The sequence below is a fragment of the Rhea pennata genome, chromosome 1 (genome assembly GCF_028389875.1).
Source record: "Rhea pennata isolate bPtePen1 chromosome 1, bPtePen1.pri, whole genome shotgun sequence".
In the NCBI taxonomy this organism is placed as follows: Eukaryota; Metazoa; Chordata; class Aves; order Rheiformes; family Rheidae; genus Rhea; species Rhea pennata.
In genome coordinates, this window is record NC_084663.1 from 87,837,244 (window position 1) to 87,849,396 (window position 12,153).

Here is a 12,153-nt window from a genome sequence, read left to right on the forward strand (position 1 = left end):
AAGCTGTTTTGGATTCACACCCTCAGAAGCCTTGGAGCCTGTCTAAAGATCCTTCTCTCATCTGCTTCATGGGTAAGTGCTGCCCAGCTCACTGCACAAGGCTGACAACTGATGCACACCCCACTAGCACTGCTAAAGAGGTCCGGGAGGAGCAGAGGGGCAGCACCCACAGCAGGCTCTCTGCTGTGGCCCGTCCCATCTTTGGAGTGGCGACTGCACCCAGGTGCTCCAGCCCCATCCACCTCTCCTGTTGGAAGGAGGTAACAGTCTCCCTTTCCAGCAGGTTTTAGTCTCCCCCTATCAGGTCAGCAGCAATGTCAAGTCTCACCTCCTCCATGGCCAGCTGGCATCCTGCAAGGATCCAAGGTGCCCTTGCAGACTGCTTTTATAACAGTTCTGCCTATAGCTGTGTCATGCTGAACTCTGCTAGAACAATCCTCACAGTAGATAACCAGGGCTTTCAGGCTCTGTTATCTTATGCAGGGAAGGCAGGGTAGTGTTGCTTGTTCTCTCACCTTGAGGAGCTAGCTTTACCACATCTCTTTCTAATGAAATCTGACATTTTACCTGCACTCAAGAACTTGCAAGACAGCACATGGGCCCTTCTGACTATGCTGGCTAAAACTTGCAGCAATATGGTAGGTATCATATTGGACAAAAAAAAGAGAGAGAGAAAGTAGTGTTGGGTCTTTTGAGACAAGAAGGAGAGGTTAAGGCAGTGGATGTGTTGCAGAGTAATGTTTTGTGCATACATCCTGCTAACAGCTAAAGGGGAACATCTTTATCTACAAGAGAAAGAGTTAAGTGCTCTGTCTCCTTCACCACAGGACAGATCTGAACTTCCTGGTGGACAGCAGAAGTGGCGGCACCAGGATTTCTGCATTGCCCTATAATCTTCAATGATGTTACACGTAACAAACCTTGGAATCAAACCTTACAGTACGATACATTTCCTCTATCTATACTGCATCTGATTTCAGTGCTGAATGCAAGTCGTAGTCTGGTTAATGGTAAGAGATTGGCACAGAATTCTGTAGTTAGTTACAATTCTTGTTTTGCAACTCAAAATCTACTTGCTGCATAGGAGCTAGTATAAAACAGTGGAGTGTGACAGTTACCACGCTGGGCCAAACATTTGGTTTTCAGTGGCAAGAACTTGTCTGGATGCTGCAGACAAGGTCAGTAATGAATTATTTGGGCTGGATGCCATTTTAGATTACAACGAGAAGCATAACCAGGCCATAATGCAAATGACAAAAATGTTCACAGGAACGCAAAATCTATGACATTAAAAAAGCACTTACAGTTTGAGTCCTGAATGAGAGGCCTCAAAGGCCTCAGTCTGGAAAGAGTTAAAACTAGCTGCTGTTAGCTTCATCCTGCATGTTAACTTTTACTTATGTGAATGTGGTCATCTAACAGATCTTATAAGCACGCTGATTTTATTTCCCAGCAGATTTTCCTTGGTGGTTGATTTTCTGCAGAAAATCTTAGAGAAAGATCTTGCTCAGAGTGACTGTCCAAAGCAGTCAGGTATCACACAGTAAACGATGGCTCTTCAAAGCCTTACTGTTCTGTATTAATCTCTATGCCAGTGATACACAAGCACAAATCTACAAACTGGCTCTGGTTGTACTGGCTTTCCAAATGAAAACTGCTCCCAGCCTCCGCTGGTTACCACACTTCTCATTTATAGCACAGGACTGCTTAGAGGAATACGGATGGCAGAAAATCTTGATAAAAAGTTTGGGTGCTGGGCTTTCCTGTGGTAACCGCCCTCACCTACATTATTTCCATTTGTGTATGGATATATTGGAGTGGAGCAGTGGAGGTCGCCCTCTGGCAGACTCCGGGCCCTCCTTCTCACTGGAGCAGCCCACTGACTCCACATAGTTGAGTTACTAGCCTGGAAAAATCCTCATTAGTCTCTCCGAGAGGAGTTTCAAGCTTCTACAGGTAGCTCATCTCCAAAGTAAAAGATTACCAATGCAAAATACACAAAACATAGTAAACCTTGACCTAAAAAATACACGATTAACTTAAAAGTAATGGGATTTTAAGAATACCATATTGGGATATGTATTAACAGCATTTCTTCATTTGTTTTCTGAGTACGCGTGAGATCCCCATGTGTCGTACTTTCATTTGAGTCTCATTATACCATTTGAGAAGTTGGCAGCACTGGGCTGCGTGGCCAGTTTACTGCTTCTTTGTCTCCAGCCCGTTTACTCGTTGTGCTAAACACTCATTTAAAAGTTTACTGTTTCCCAATTGCATGCCAAGCAAAAACCTCCTTAGGCAGAAGGGGTAAAACACTCTCGGGGGGGGGGGGGGGCACTTTCGTGGGACTCTACCTACGTCTTCCACATCCAACATTCACTGAAGAGGGCAAACAGAAGCGCCAAGGTCTTTCGATAAGCCAAAATGATACAGCAGGCGAGTGGGAACTGCTCCAGTGCTTACATTATGTGTGAACATTATTATGTAAATTACTATAAAAATGCTGGCAAGAGAAAAAAAAAATTTTTTTTTTTAATAATCTCCCCAAGGAGGACCCCTGGGCCCGGCTCGGTGCCTCCGCGCCGCGGCTCCGAGCGCCGCCCGCGGTCTCTCGCCCAGCGGCGGCTCCCAGCTGGCCCCTGCCGGCGGCCCCAGAGCGCCGCCATGTTGGGGGTGGTGATCGGGCCCGCCCCGCATCTCCCGAGCGCCGCCATGTTGGGGGTGGCGGTCGGGTCCGCCCCGCAGCCCCAGAACGCCGCCATGTTGGGGGTGGCGGTCGGGTCCGCCACGCCGGAAGCCCGCCATGTTGGAGGCGGCATCCTCCTGCGTCGCAGCGGGCGCGTCATCATGGCGGTGGCGGTGGCGGAGGCGGAGGGGGGGCAGTGCGGCGGGATGGTGGCGGTGCTGCCGGGGCTGTACGTGGGGGGCGCCGAGTCGTGCTCGTCCCCGGAGGCGCTGGCGGCGGCGGGAGTGGTGGCGGTGCTGACGGTGGACGCGGAGGAGGCACCGCTGCCGGCGGCGCCGGGGCTGCGGGCCCTGCATGTGCGGGCGCGGGACGAGCCCGGCGCCGACCTCCTGAGCCGTCTCGACGACTGCGCCGCCTTCATCGGCGCCGCGCGGGCCGCCGGCGGCGCCGCCCTCGTGCGCTGGTGAGCGGGGCGGGGGGGAAGGGGCGCGCCCGGTCCGGTCCGGTCCGGTCCGGCCCGTCCGCCGCCTGCAGCGCCGCTTTGCCTTGCAGCGCGGCCGGGGTGAGCCGCAGCGCCGCCGTGGTGACCGCCTACCTCATGAAGAGCGAGGGGCTGCGCTGGGAGGAGGCCTACGCCGCCGTGAAGGCCGCCAAGCCTGACGTCGAGTGGGTGCCCGAGCCCCGTCCGCCGGGTGGGGAGCGGCCGCGGGCCCTCGGCCCCCTTCGCCGCCCCTCACCTGCGCCGTGCTCTCTCCCCTTTGGCTGCAGGGTGAACCCGGGCTTCGAGGGGCAGCTGAAGCTCTATGAGGCCATGGGCTGCGTCGTGGACACGAGCAGCGCCCTTTACAAGCGGTACCGCCTGCAGATAGTCACGGAGAGGTATCCCGGTGAGTACCACCCCCTCGTGCCCGAGGGGCGGCCGAGGCAGGGCAGAGCTGGGGTTTGGGAGCACGCTGTCTGTGAGCCGTGCCTCGCCACTGGATGCGGAGCTTCGGCAAACGCCCAAAATGGATTAGAAACTTCCAGGGGTCTCGCAGGGATGACTGGTGGCAGGTAGGTCCCATGTGGATGCCCCTTGGTCAGTGATGGGCTCTCTGTCATGTAGCACCCAGCACCTGCTGGGGTCTGCCTCATGCACTTAGTTCAAATTATCTTGGGAGCCATGTGCTGTGTTCAGAAATTGTTGCTATTAACCCATGTACACACTGTCCTTGGTTGCTGAACTAGTCTGCTGCAGAACATGGATGTTTTAACTGGATATACTTCAGGAAGACCTCTTGTGTGTGGTGTGCTGGATGAGGGTTGCATGTGATCATGATGATGGGCCATGTTTCACTGATTATTTTAAAAAAAAAAAACCCCAAACTTATTGCTGAGCCTATTTGCTGTTCTTAGGAACAGGTTGCAAATGGGTGAATATTCTCCCGCAGCTGGAGTTCCCAGCATGTGACCTTAAATTTTGTGTCCTTAAATGAGCATGGAAGCACGTGCCAGAGGAATGCCACTTTACAGAGAGAGCTCAATGGTAGTTTGTTGACTTCGAGTACTGCTCTCAAAGTAGCTGAGCCTTGAGTTAGCTAGAGTGATGTTCACACTTTGACTGTAAAGAATCCTACCCAATCAGTGGGCGAAAAAACTCATGTCTGAGATATAAGATCTGTAATGAACTGTTATCTGTATCAAAATGCTGAAACAGAGTCAACTTTATATCATTTCTCGATTTATTTCTCTATTTTTTAAATATATCTGGCTAAGTAAACAGAAAGTCCTCTTAAAAGAAGTCAAGGAAATTAAATAAGAAGATAAAAGTAGAGCTAAAATAACACGAAGTCAAGATGTCAAGTGGACTTTCATAGTCTGACATGTGAGACTAGTGGATGTATATATTTGTGTGTATGTAAAACTTCCCATATAGTTCATTTCAGTGGAACATCTCTCTTGCACTGTTAAATACTGAGTATAATAGAACTCTCTCCCTTATCATTAGCAGCTTCTGTTTATAAGAGTTTATTTCTTGTATGCTCGGAAAGATTGGAAAAACTGTTCCGACTCCTCCCTTGTCTTTGCGTTTAAATAAGAACTGAGGAAAAATCAACTATTTTACCGTTGCCGAGGCCAAATTCTCAATTCTAGTTCCTTGCATGAAATGAATCATGATCTTAGATGTGGTGGGATAAGACTTCTATTTAGAATTTATCTAATGGTGTTTATAAATGAAAAAATGAAATGCAAAGTAGGTAGTTTTTACATGCTCAGATTAGGGCAAAGGCACAGTGCTTGTCTTATTCCACAGAGATGGATCGTGAGTTTATTGGTTTGATTCACAACTTTATACTGTTCCCTCTGCAGAACTTCAAGACTTGCCCCGGGAAGTCTTTGCTGTTGATCCAACCAGTATATGTCAAACTCCAAGCATGGAGGTTCTCTACAGATGCAGAAAATGCAGGTACTTGCACCTTTTATATTCCTCATTACAGTAATTTTGAAGTGAACTCTTGAGAGAAAAGTAGTCTATGTAACTCAATGGGCGTGTCATTATTTTCAAGATAGAAACTTGCACAAGATCTTATCCCTATACAGCATGTGAGACAGACATTACAGTATGAAACAAAGCCTTCTGTACCTTCAAGCTGTGCAGCACTTGTGGAGCCTAATTTGCTAGATTCTGTAATCAGGCATAATTCTGCTTGGCCCTGTGAAGTTGCTTGCTCTTAAACTATAATTTATAGTTTGTTTTTGAAAATAGGTTTCTCCAAAAGAAACTTGTTGTAGATGTTCAGTTTTACTACTTTTAACTGCTTTTCATGGATTATGTAAAATGAAATTGAAAAATCTTGTTGTTCCCTAAGCGTGGACTTTTTTTCACATATAAGAGCTTAGAGTTCATGTTTTAATAGGTAGGATTTGTCTAAAAATAGATCTATAAAAGAAGAACATGTAGCTGTGGGACAGAGCCCAAAACTACTTGAATGACTGCATTTGTTTGTTAAGAAGTAGCCCTAAATGGGGTCAATGCCTGTTGACCTTTTCGACTAAGTTAAAAGAAACGTAGGATGTCTTATCCTGTTCATTTATTGTAAAGAGGTCCACATCTCCACGCTCTGTTGTAGTCTGTAGGTTTCCCCAGTTAAAAATATACGCGCACGCACACACACACACATATATATATATGTATATATCTATATATATATCTATATATATATACACATATATATATATGTGTGTGTGTGTATACACACACACACACTTTTTTCCCCCTCCTTTCTGTCCTGGAGGACAGGCGCTCTCTATTCCGTAGTTCGAGCATTTTGTCCCACACAGAAGGAAGTGGACCAACAGCCTTTGTTCACAAGAGGATAACAGACTCTACTCAGCTTCGTGATCATGGCCGTGATAAATGTACCTCTTACTTCATTGAACCTGTGCAGTGGATGGAGCCAGTATTGCTAGGAGTCATGGAAGGACAGGTGAAGGGGAGCATGCGCTTTATTTTTTTGGATGAGTTTTTTTGCAAATGCAGAATGAACTGTTTATATGCCTTGATACGATGGCCCCCTTAAACAAGGTCCCAGGTCTCCCAGCCTTAGCTGCATCAGCGTTGCAGTTTTTAAGCAGATTCTCAAATGCAGAAGACTCTATAGCAAAAGGAGCCAGTAATCTTGTTGGACAGAGAAGGCTAACAAGGGTGTTGGGTGGGTTTGTTTTCTTTTGTTTGCTTTTTTGTGGGATTCCCAAAATCGAGGTGACTGAGGCTTTTTGAAGTCCAAGATACTGATTAAACTGCTCTGGGACTACACTGAGCATGAACAGTTGCCTTTCCAGACTCTCCTCTCTGCTGGAACAGCTGTCTGTCACGCTCCAGAGTATGGTCCAACCATACCTCTTTAGCTTTTTTGCATGTTTTCAGCCTGTTTATCTTCTTTGAAGTGGTAAAAGGAAAGAGCTGGTTCAGTTTAGGTTGCCACAGAACTGCATTTTAAGTAGGACTGTATTTGAATGTGCCGTAGAATGGGTCGTTTGTGTTTCCTACAGCTTCTGTGTCCCAAATGCACCTCTAAGCTGGGTTCCTTCAGCTGGCGCGGTGAGCAGTGTTCTTGCGGCCGCTGGGTGACTCCTGCCTTCCAGATTCACAAAAGTAGAGTGGATGAAGTGAAAACGCTGCCAGTTTGCGACTTCCAGGCTGCCCAAACCTGAACTCAGTGCCTCCCTCGATGGATTGCCTTAACATCCACAGAGCACTGCTCCTACTTACTGTATGGCAGTCACTGTCTACTTACTGCATGCCAGGACTGAATTTGCAACTTCCACCCCTTTGCAATGCAGTGGAATTACTTGAACAACTCCATGTTTATATATGTACAATAAGAAAGAACTTCCTTCCAAGAGATGTTATACAGTGATCAAAAATACACAAGAATACCTGAAGTTGATAATATGCTGCTATTTACAGAAGGTCACAAGTTATTCTAAAGAAATGCTAGCTGATTGGAATCAGTTTCGGGATGCAGAAAGCAGTACTACTTCTGTCTTCTGATATGGGAGTTCAAAACATCTTGTCTAAAACATTCAACTCTGATTTTAGGAAGTATATTCTACACAGATGTACAACATTCTATACAGCATGTGGGGAAATACTTTAAGGCATAGTTAAGTGCCACAATTATGACTGTGTTGCAATGTTACATTATCATGCATGTCAGCTACTAGAAGTGAAAGGAAGGTTATGTATTTTTTTTATAATAAAGGTAGTTCTGCAAGTCTACCCCAAGAGTATTTACTACTGTAACTTAATACAATCCTTTCCTTCATCTAATGTGTGAGGAAATAATGCAAGATGTACAGGAATGGGAGAACTCAGGTAAAAAGTCCCTGCTAAATCATATCTTTAATTTTTTAAGAGGTCCCCAAACCTACAAAGTAAGATTTGAAGCAAGTTAAAAGTTTCGTTCATCATACGCTGTCTACACCATTGTAGAAATGCTTTGGTTTGACATAGGAAAATAGGATAGCTAAGACTTACTTTAAATCCATTTTTATTTTCATTGACTCTTTTTTTTTTTTTTTTTTTTACACAACTTCCAGCAACATACATTATGAAATATACAAGGTAGAGTAGGTGGCTGGGTTCTGCCTATCTTTTCATTCTTCCCACAGCTGTGGAGGGAAGACTTGCAGTACACAGTGAACATCAGAATCTCAACACTGAAAACTGAGACACAAAACAAAAGAAACAAAAATATATATGAAACTGTTTGAACTGGTCACACTTACGGGCCAGGTACAGCACAATAAATATTAGAACTGCATTATCTTAGACATCTGTTGTAAAGTTTATAACATCCTCTATTTAAAGAAATAAGAACATCTGTTTTCTAGCATGAAATGCTACATAGTGCAGTGGTGAAGGGTATGAACAATGAGGAATCCAGCAAGAACTTGAATGGTGACAACTCATTCACACATGATCATTGTTAAAGTAAGCAGCATACACTGAAAGTTTGGTGAACTGTAAACTTAACCATTCACTACCAGAACACTAGCTGGAGTAGTCGTCTCATTTAGGAGAACCAAAAATATTAAATCTGTTTACATTTCAGCTGGGCTCTCCCTGACAGTGAGTTGATACAGTGGAAGTGATAGCATTTGGTCCATAGCGCAGAGAGCCTGTTGCAACATTACTGTTCGAAGCTGGCAGTTCAGTGGAAATACTTCAATGCAGAATTAACACTTGTGTAACCATGCCACTACAAAGATGTCATCTACAACAGTTACTGTTTCATGACCATAATAATTTAGTAGATGACTGCTGGAACTAAGTTAAAGAGAGTGTGTTGCATGACAAAGAAACATTAAATGCCACCTGAAACACAAGTGAGAGTCAAAGACTGGGCAGGATGCCAGCACCTTTAATCTCCCTCACTATGCACCAGTGATGAGTGCTGGCTCTTGAAGTCTGACAGAAAGGCTGCTCTATGCTTACTCCTCATCTCATGCTAGTTTTGCCAATAAACAAGCCCAAGAAACAGCAGTTTCTGCTGCCTGACAGACAGTGCTGCCAGAGCACAGTGCAGACGTTCCTCTTGTATCACAATCCACAAGTGACAAGTAAATACACGCTGTACTTCTCAGCCTTCTCCTCTTCCCCACCCCTAGAAGTTTAGCATCATACATTACTTTTACCTGAGAACTGAGGATATTTTGTGCCACAGCCAGACAAGCCAAATTAGTGTGGTAGAGGAGGAGAGTTAAGCACATGCTTCCTTTTTCTAAGGATGGCCTGGACATCCCTCTGGAAGGCAAGTATATTGGCAGAGAGCACCATTTAGGAAGGACTGTTTTCCTGGTCCACATAAGTGGAATCAGCACAGCTTGTTATGGCCTGTAGTACAAAGCAGCAGTAACAAGCTTCACATACTAAAGCAGCTGAGTGTTGTGAAATTTTATGGGGTGAATTGGAGGCAAAGAAGGAACAAATCTTTCTGCTGAAAGCTGAGCACCTATGGCTTTCGTTTTAGCTGATACAGAGTCCAAAAGTCCTATCTGACTAGTAAGTCGGAGAATAAAATTCTGTTTCTCCAGTGTACGAAGCATAGTGGCTGCTTGTACATGTTCATCTTCTAGCAAGTCCCTTGCTGACAATCCAGAACTGCCACATTTCAATACTAACAACCTCAGCTGAAGGTTGTGGAAGGGACAGTGTAGTGAAGAATGTTACTTTTGCTTATATCAACACATCATTAAAATACGATCAAAAATTCTGTTTAGGGAGTTTAAGTCATGATAGTCACTTAGCAAAGTGCTGGACCTAAATGCCCTTACCACCGCCAGCTCAGAATGTACCGCATGACTGCATTAAAGTCTATACCTCCTCTGCCAGTACAACTCAATTGGTTGCTTTCCAAAGTAAGAGCTTGGTTACCAAGAGAACTGGGAGAGGGCAAAGTAAAGTGTTTCCCACCCTAGAAGCGTACAACAGCATTTCCTCACTCAGCCAGCTCATTCACACTTCACTCATCATTTCAGACACACAAAGCAAGGCCAAACACAAACTAAGAGGAATGTTTTGTAAAGATACAAGGAGTATGAACAGGGAAACATAGGACTATTATCAACTCAAGTACTGTTGCATCATTCTTGCAAGGTAGGGAAGCTGAGGAGTTGAGATGAGGAATTGAGAGGACAAACTGGAGTGGTCACAGAGGCTAAGTCTAGTCTTCTAGACTGCGAAATGCATTCTGCATATCCTCAAACAGCTGAGCATAGTCCGCCTTGATTTTTGCTTCACCATCTTTGACAGGGTCCTGAAAGACAACATAGCAAATGAACAGATCAATCTTGAAAAGCCTCAGTTACTTAAGACAATCCTGCTTTGCTAGTGCTGTAACTTCTTGACCTCAGGATTTATACCTGCTAACTGAAAAGCAAGTATAACTGCGTCTCCGCCTTCTCTGCGAGAATAGTGCTCAAGCTGTGAGATCTGATCAATGTCTTCACCATTCCCCTCACAGCTAAGAGAGGACTTAGGGGCCTGGATCGCACTACTTCCTCACTGCCCCTCCAAAATATACACAGCACAGGATACAGGCCAATTTATATTATTACACCTTTCAGACTATTATCCAGGAAATAAGAATTTCCTTTCACAATTACTACTGCACTGGGGGACTTCTCCACTTAACATGTATTCATCCTCTGGATTCTGTTTTCAGTAGCGCTGTCCACTATTCAGCTCTCTACTGGATGTATTCTGGTGTCTAGGGTTTGTTAAAAACATTTTACTTCACCTCTCTCTTCACCTCACTTCAACCAGCTCTCAAAGAAGCTCGTGTGTCTGAGTATATGTATAGCTTGTCATGTTCTTGATGCTTTAGAATATATACCAGGGATCTTTTTAACAAGCAGAAACAAGCCAGTACACTTCAGGAATGGGATAAACTGGCATGCCAGAACTTTGTTAGTTCAAAAAGTAATTGTATCTCATGGTACTTGTACTTGAAAGATTTGCAATATTGGCCCTATTACAAGAAAATAAGCTTCATTCTTTACAGAAAACATTTTTTAGCTATAACATCAGACAGCATCACAGGTTACTGTCCTACCAGTAACTGCTGGGCTGGCACTCTCTGGATAAGTTTTAAGAACAGGAGCAGGAAAGCTGCACTCTTAAAAGATGGCTGCTGAAGCTACCCAGCACAGCTGCTCTGAGCAGCTTGTTCACTCTTTAGCCCATGATGAAATTGCTTCTTCCTTCCTCTCTTCCCAGTTAACCTGCCCTATGTCCCAAGCCAACAACAGAGGACATCACATATTACTGCAGGAAACTATCATTTCTTTCCTTGACTTCTATTTAAGATTGCTAGATTAACACTTCTGTAATTCACTTTTTAGCACATTCCTGGCTTTAGATTTTAAGCTGCTTTTTTCCTGCTAATATAATCTCCTTAGAACACAGTATAATTTTACAAGCACCACATCATAAAGCTCAAAACTTACACAAGAAAGGAGCTTGTACTATTACCATGAATATATGTAACATAAAAACTAGAAGTGGGGTTGCCATGGCTCTGCAGCCAACATCACATTAGATTTCAGGGAACCTCTTCGAAAGTGTCCTAACCATTCCTGTGCTCACTAACTAAAACCAGTTCTTAAATGCATTCATATTATTGCTAAGTGTCTGTTTATAGACCTTTACCTAAGGAGACTGATGACCATCTTTGAGTAACAGCCATATAGAGGCATTAGAAGCTCCAGAAGAGCAATGCAATCCAGCTCCTTCTTCTGGTACTGCCAGCCTGTGGGCAGCAAGCAGACACTGGCAGCCTCTCCTGACAAACGTACCTTGAATTTCATGGACGTAAGCCTGTAGAGGATTTCACTCATGTTCTCTCGAATGATGGACCACGTGATCTTATTGTCACTCTGGGCTGTGGTTTCTACAGCACGGCGTGCCATGTCGTAAAATGCAATCATATTGGAAAGCATTCCCACTGTTTTATAGAAAGGACAGAATCTGATGGAAGAGAACAGGCGCTGTCAGGTGTTTTGGAACAGTTAACAGGACTAGCTTTTGTGCCTGCCTTCACAGTTCTCTCTGGATTCTCACCTGAAAGAAAGTGCTAACCTACTTTACTCCAGGCATTTTTCATGGAGGCAGTCTGTTTCCTTTGACCATGTAAAAAAGTCCTGCGTTTTTAAATAGGTGCATCATACTATGCACCTGAATAACCATCCTGAAGTAAGGTTTCTGGAACAGTACTCAAACACTGGACAAAACAGGAAAGAGAGCGGGAACCATCACTGCCTAAGTTTCATGTTTTAATCTGGGTCAATGCTAATGAGAAAGGGAAACACCAGAGCAGCCAGCAGGATTCCTCCTTCCTGTATCATCCGTTATGAGAATAGGACGGGCAGCTTGGGGGAACCTGACAACCCTGCAAGTTTCCTTGCTCACAGGAAAGGAAGCA

At 44.8% G+C, this 12,153-nt stretch overlaps 2 protein-coding genes across 2 annotated transcripts in view; one reads left to right on the forward strand and one right to left on the reverse strand.

Annotated features, from left to right (window-relative positions):
• The first annotated feature begins 2,892 nt into the window (after nt 1–2,892).
• On the forward strand, nt 2,893–7,448 carry DUSP12 (dual specificity phosphatase 12). Its single transcript, XM_062594970.1, has 6 exons — nt 2,893–3,149; nt 3,239–3,352; nt 3,455–3,573; nt 5,036–5,132; nt 5,967–6,153; nt 6,719–7,448. The coding sequence occupies exons 1-6, from the start codon at nt 2,893–2,895 to the stop codon at nt 6,878–6,880; spliced, it is 936 nt and encodes a 311-aa protein (XP_062450954.1). The 3' UTR covers nt 6,881–7,448.
• Nucleotides 7,449–7,702: 254 nt separating this feature from the next.
• ATP6V1A (ATPase H+ transporting V1 subunit A) overlaps nt 7,703–12,153 on the reverse strand; it is a 31,041-nt gene continuing 26,590 nt past the window's right edge. Inside the window, exons 14-15 of the mRNA XM_062594958.1 lie at nt 11,528–11,699; nt 7,703–9,987 (exon numbers count right to left, since the gene is read on the reverse strand). Of these exons, the coding sequence (XP_062450942.1) occupies nt 9,895–9,987; nt 11,528–11,699 (265 nt within the window). The 3' untranslated portion in view covers nt 7,703–9,894. The remainder of the gene's footprint in view (nt 9,988–11,527; nt 11,700–12,153) is intronic.

Bases quoted from the DNA above. Each gene is read 5' to 3' on its own strand.
- DUSP12 (XM_062594970.1), top strand. From the start codon at position 2,893: ATGGTGGCGGTGCTGCCGGGGCTGTACGTGGGGGGCGCCGAGTCGTGC. The intron at 3,353-3,454 runs GTGGGTGCCCGA...CTTTGGCTGCAG, and splicing joins GCCGCCAAGCCTGACGTCGA to GGTGAACCCGGGCTTCGAGG. The intron at 6,154-6,718 runs GTGAAGGGGAGC...TGTTTCCTACAG, and splicing joins TAGGAGTCATGGAAGGACAG to CTTCTGTGTCCCAAATGCAC.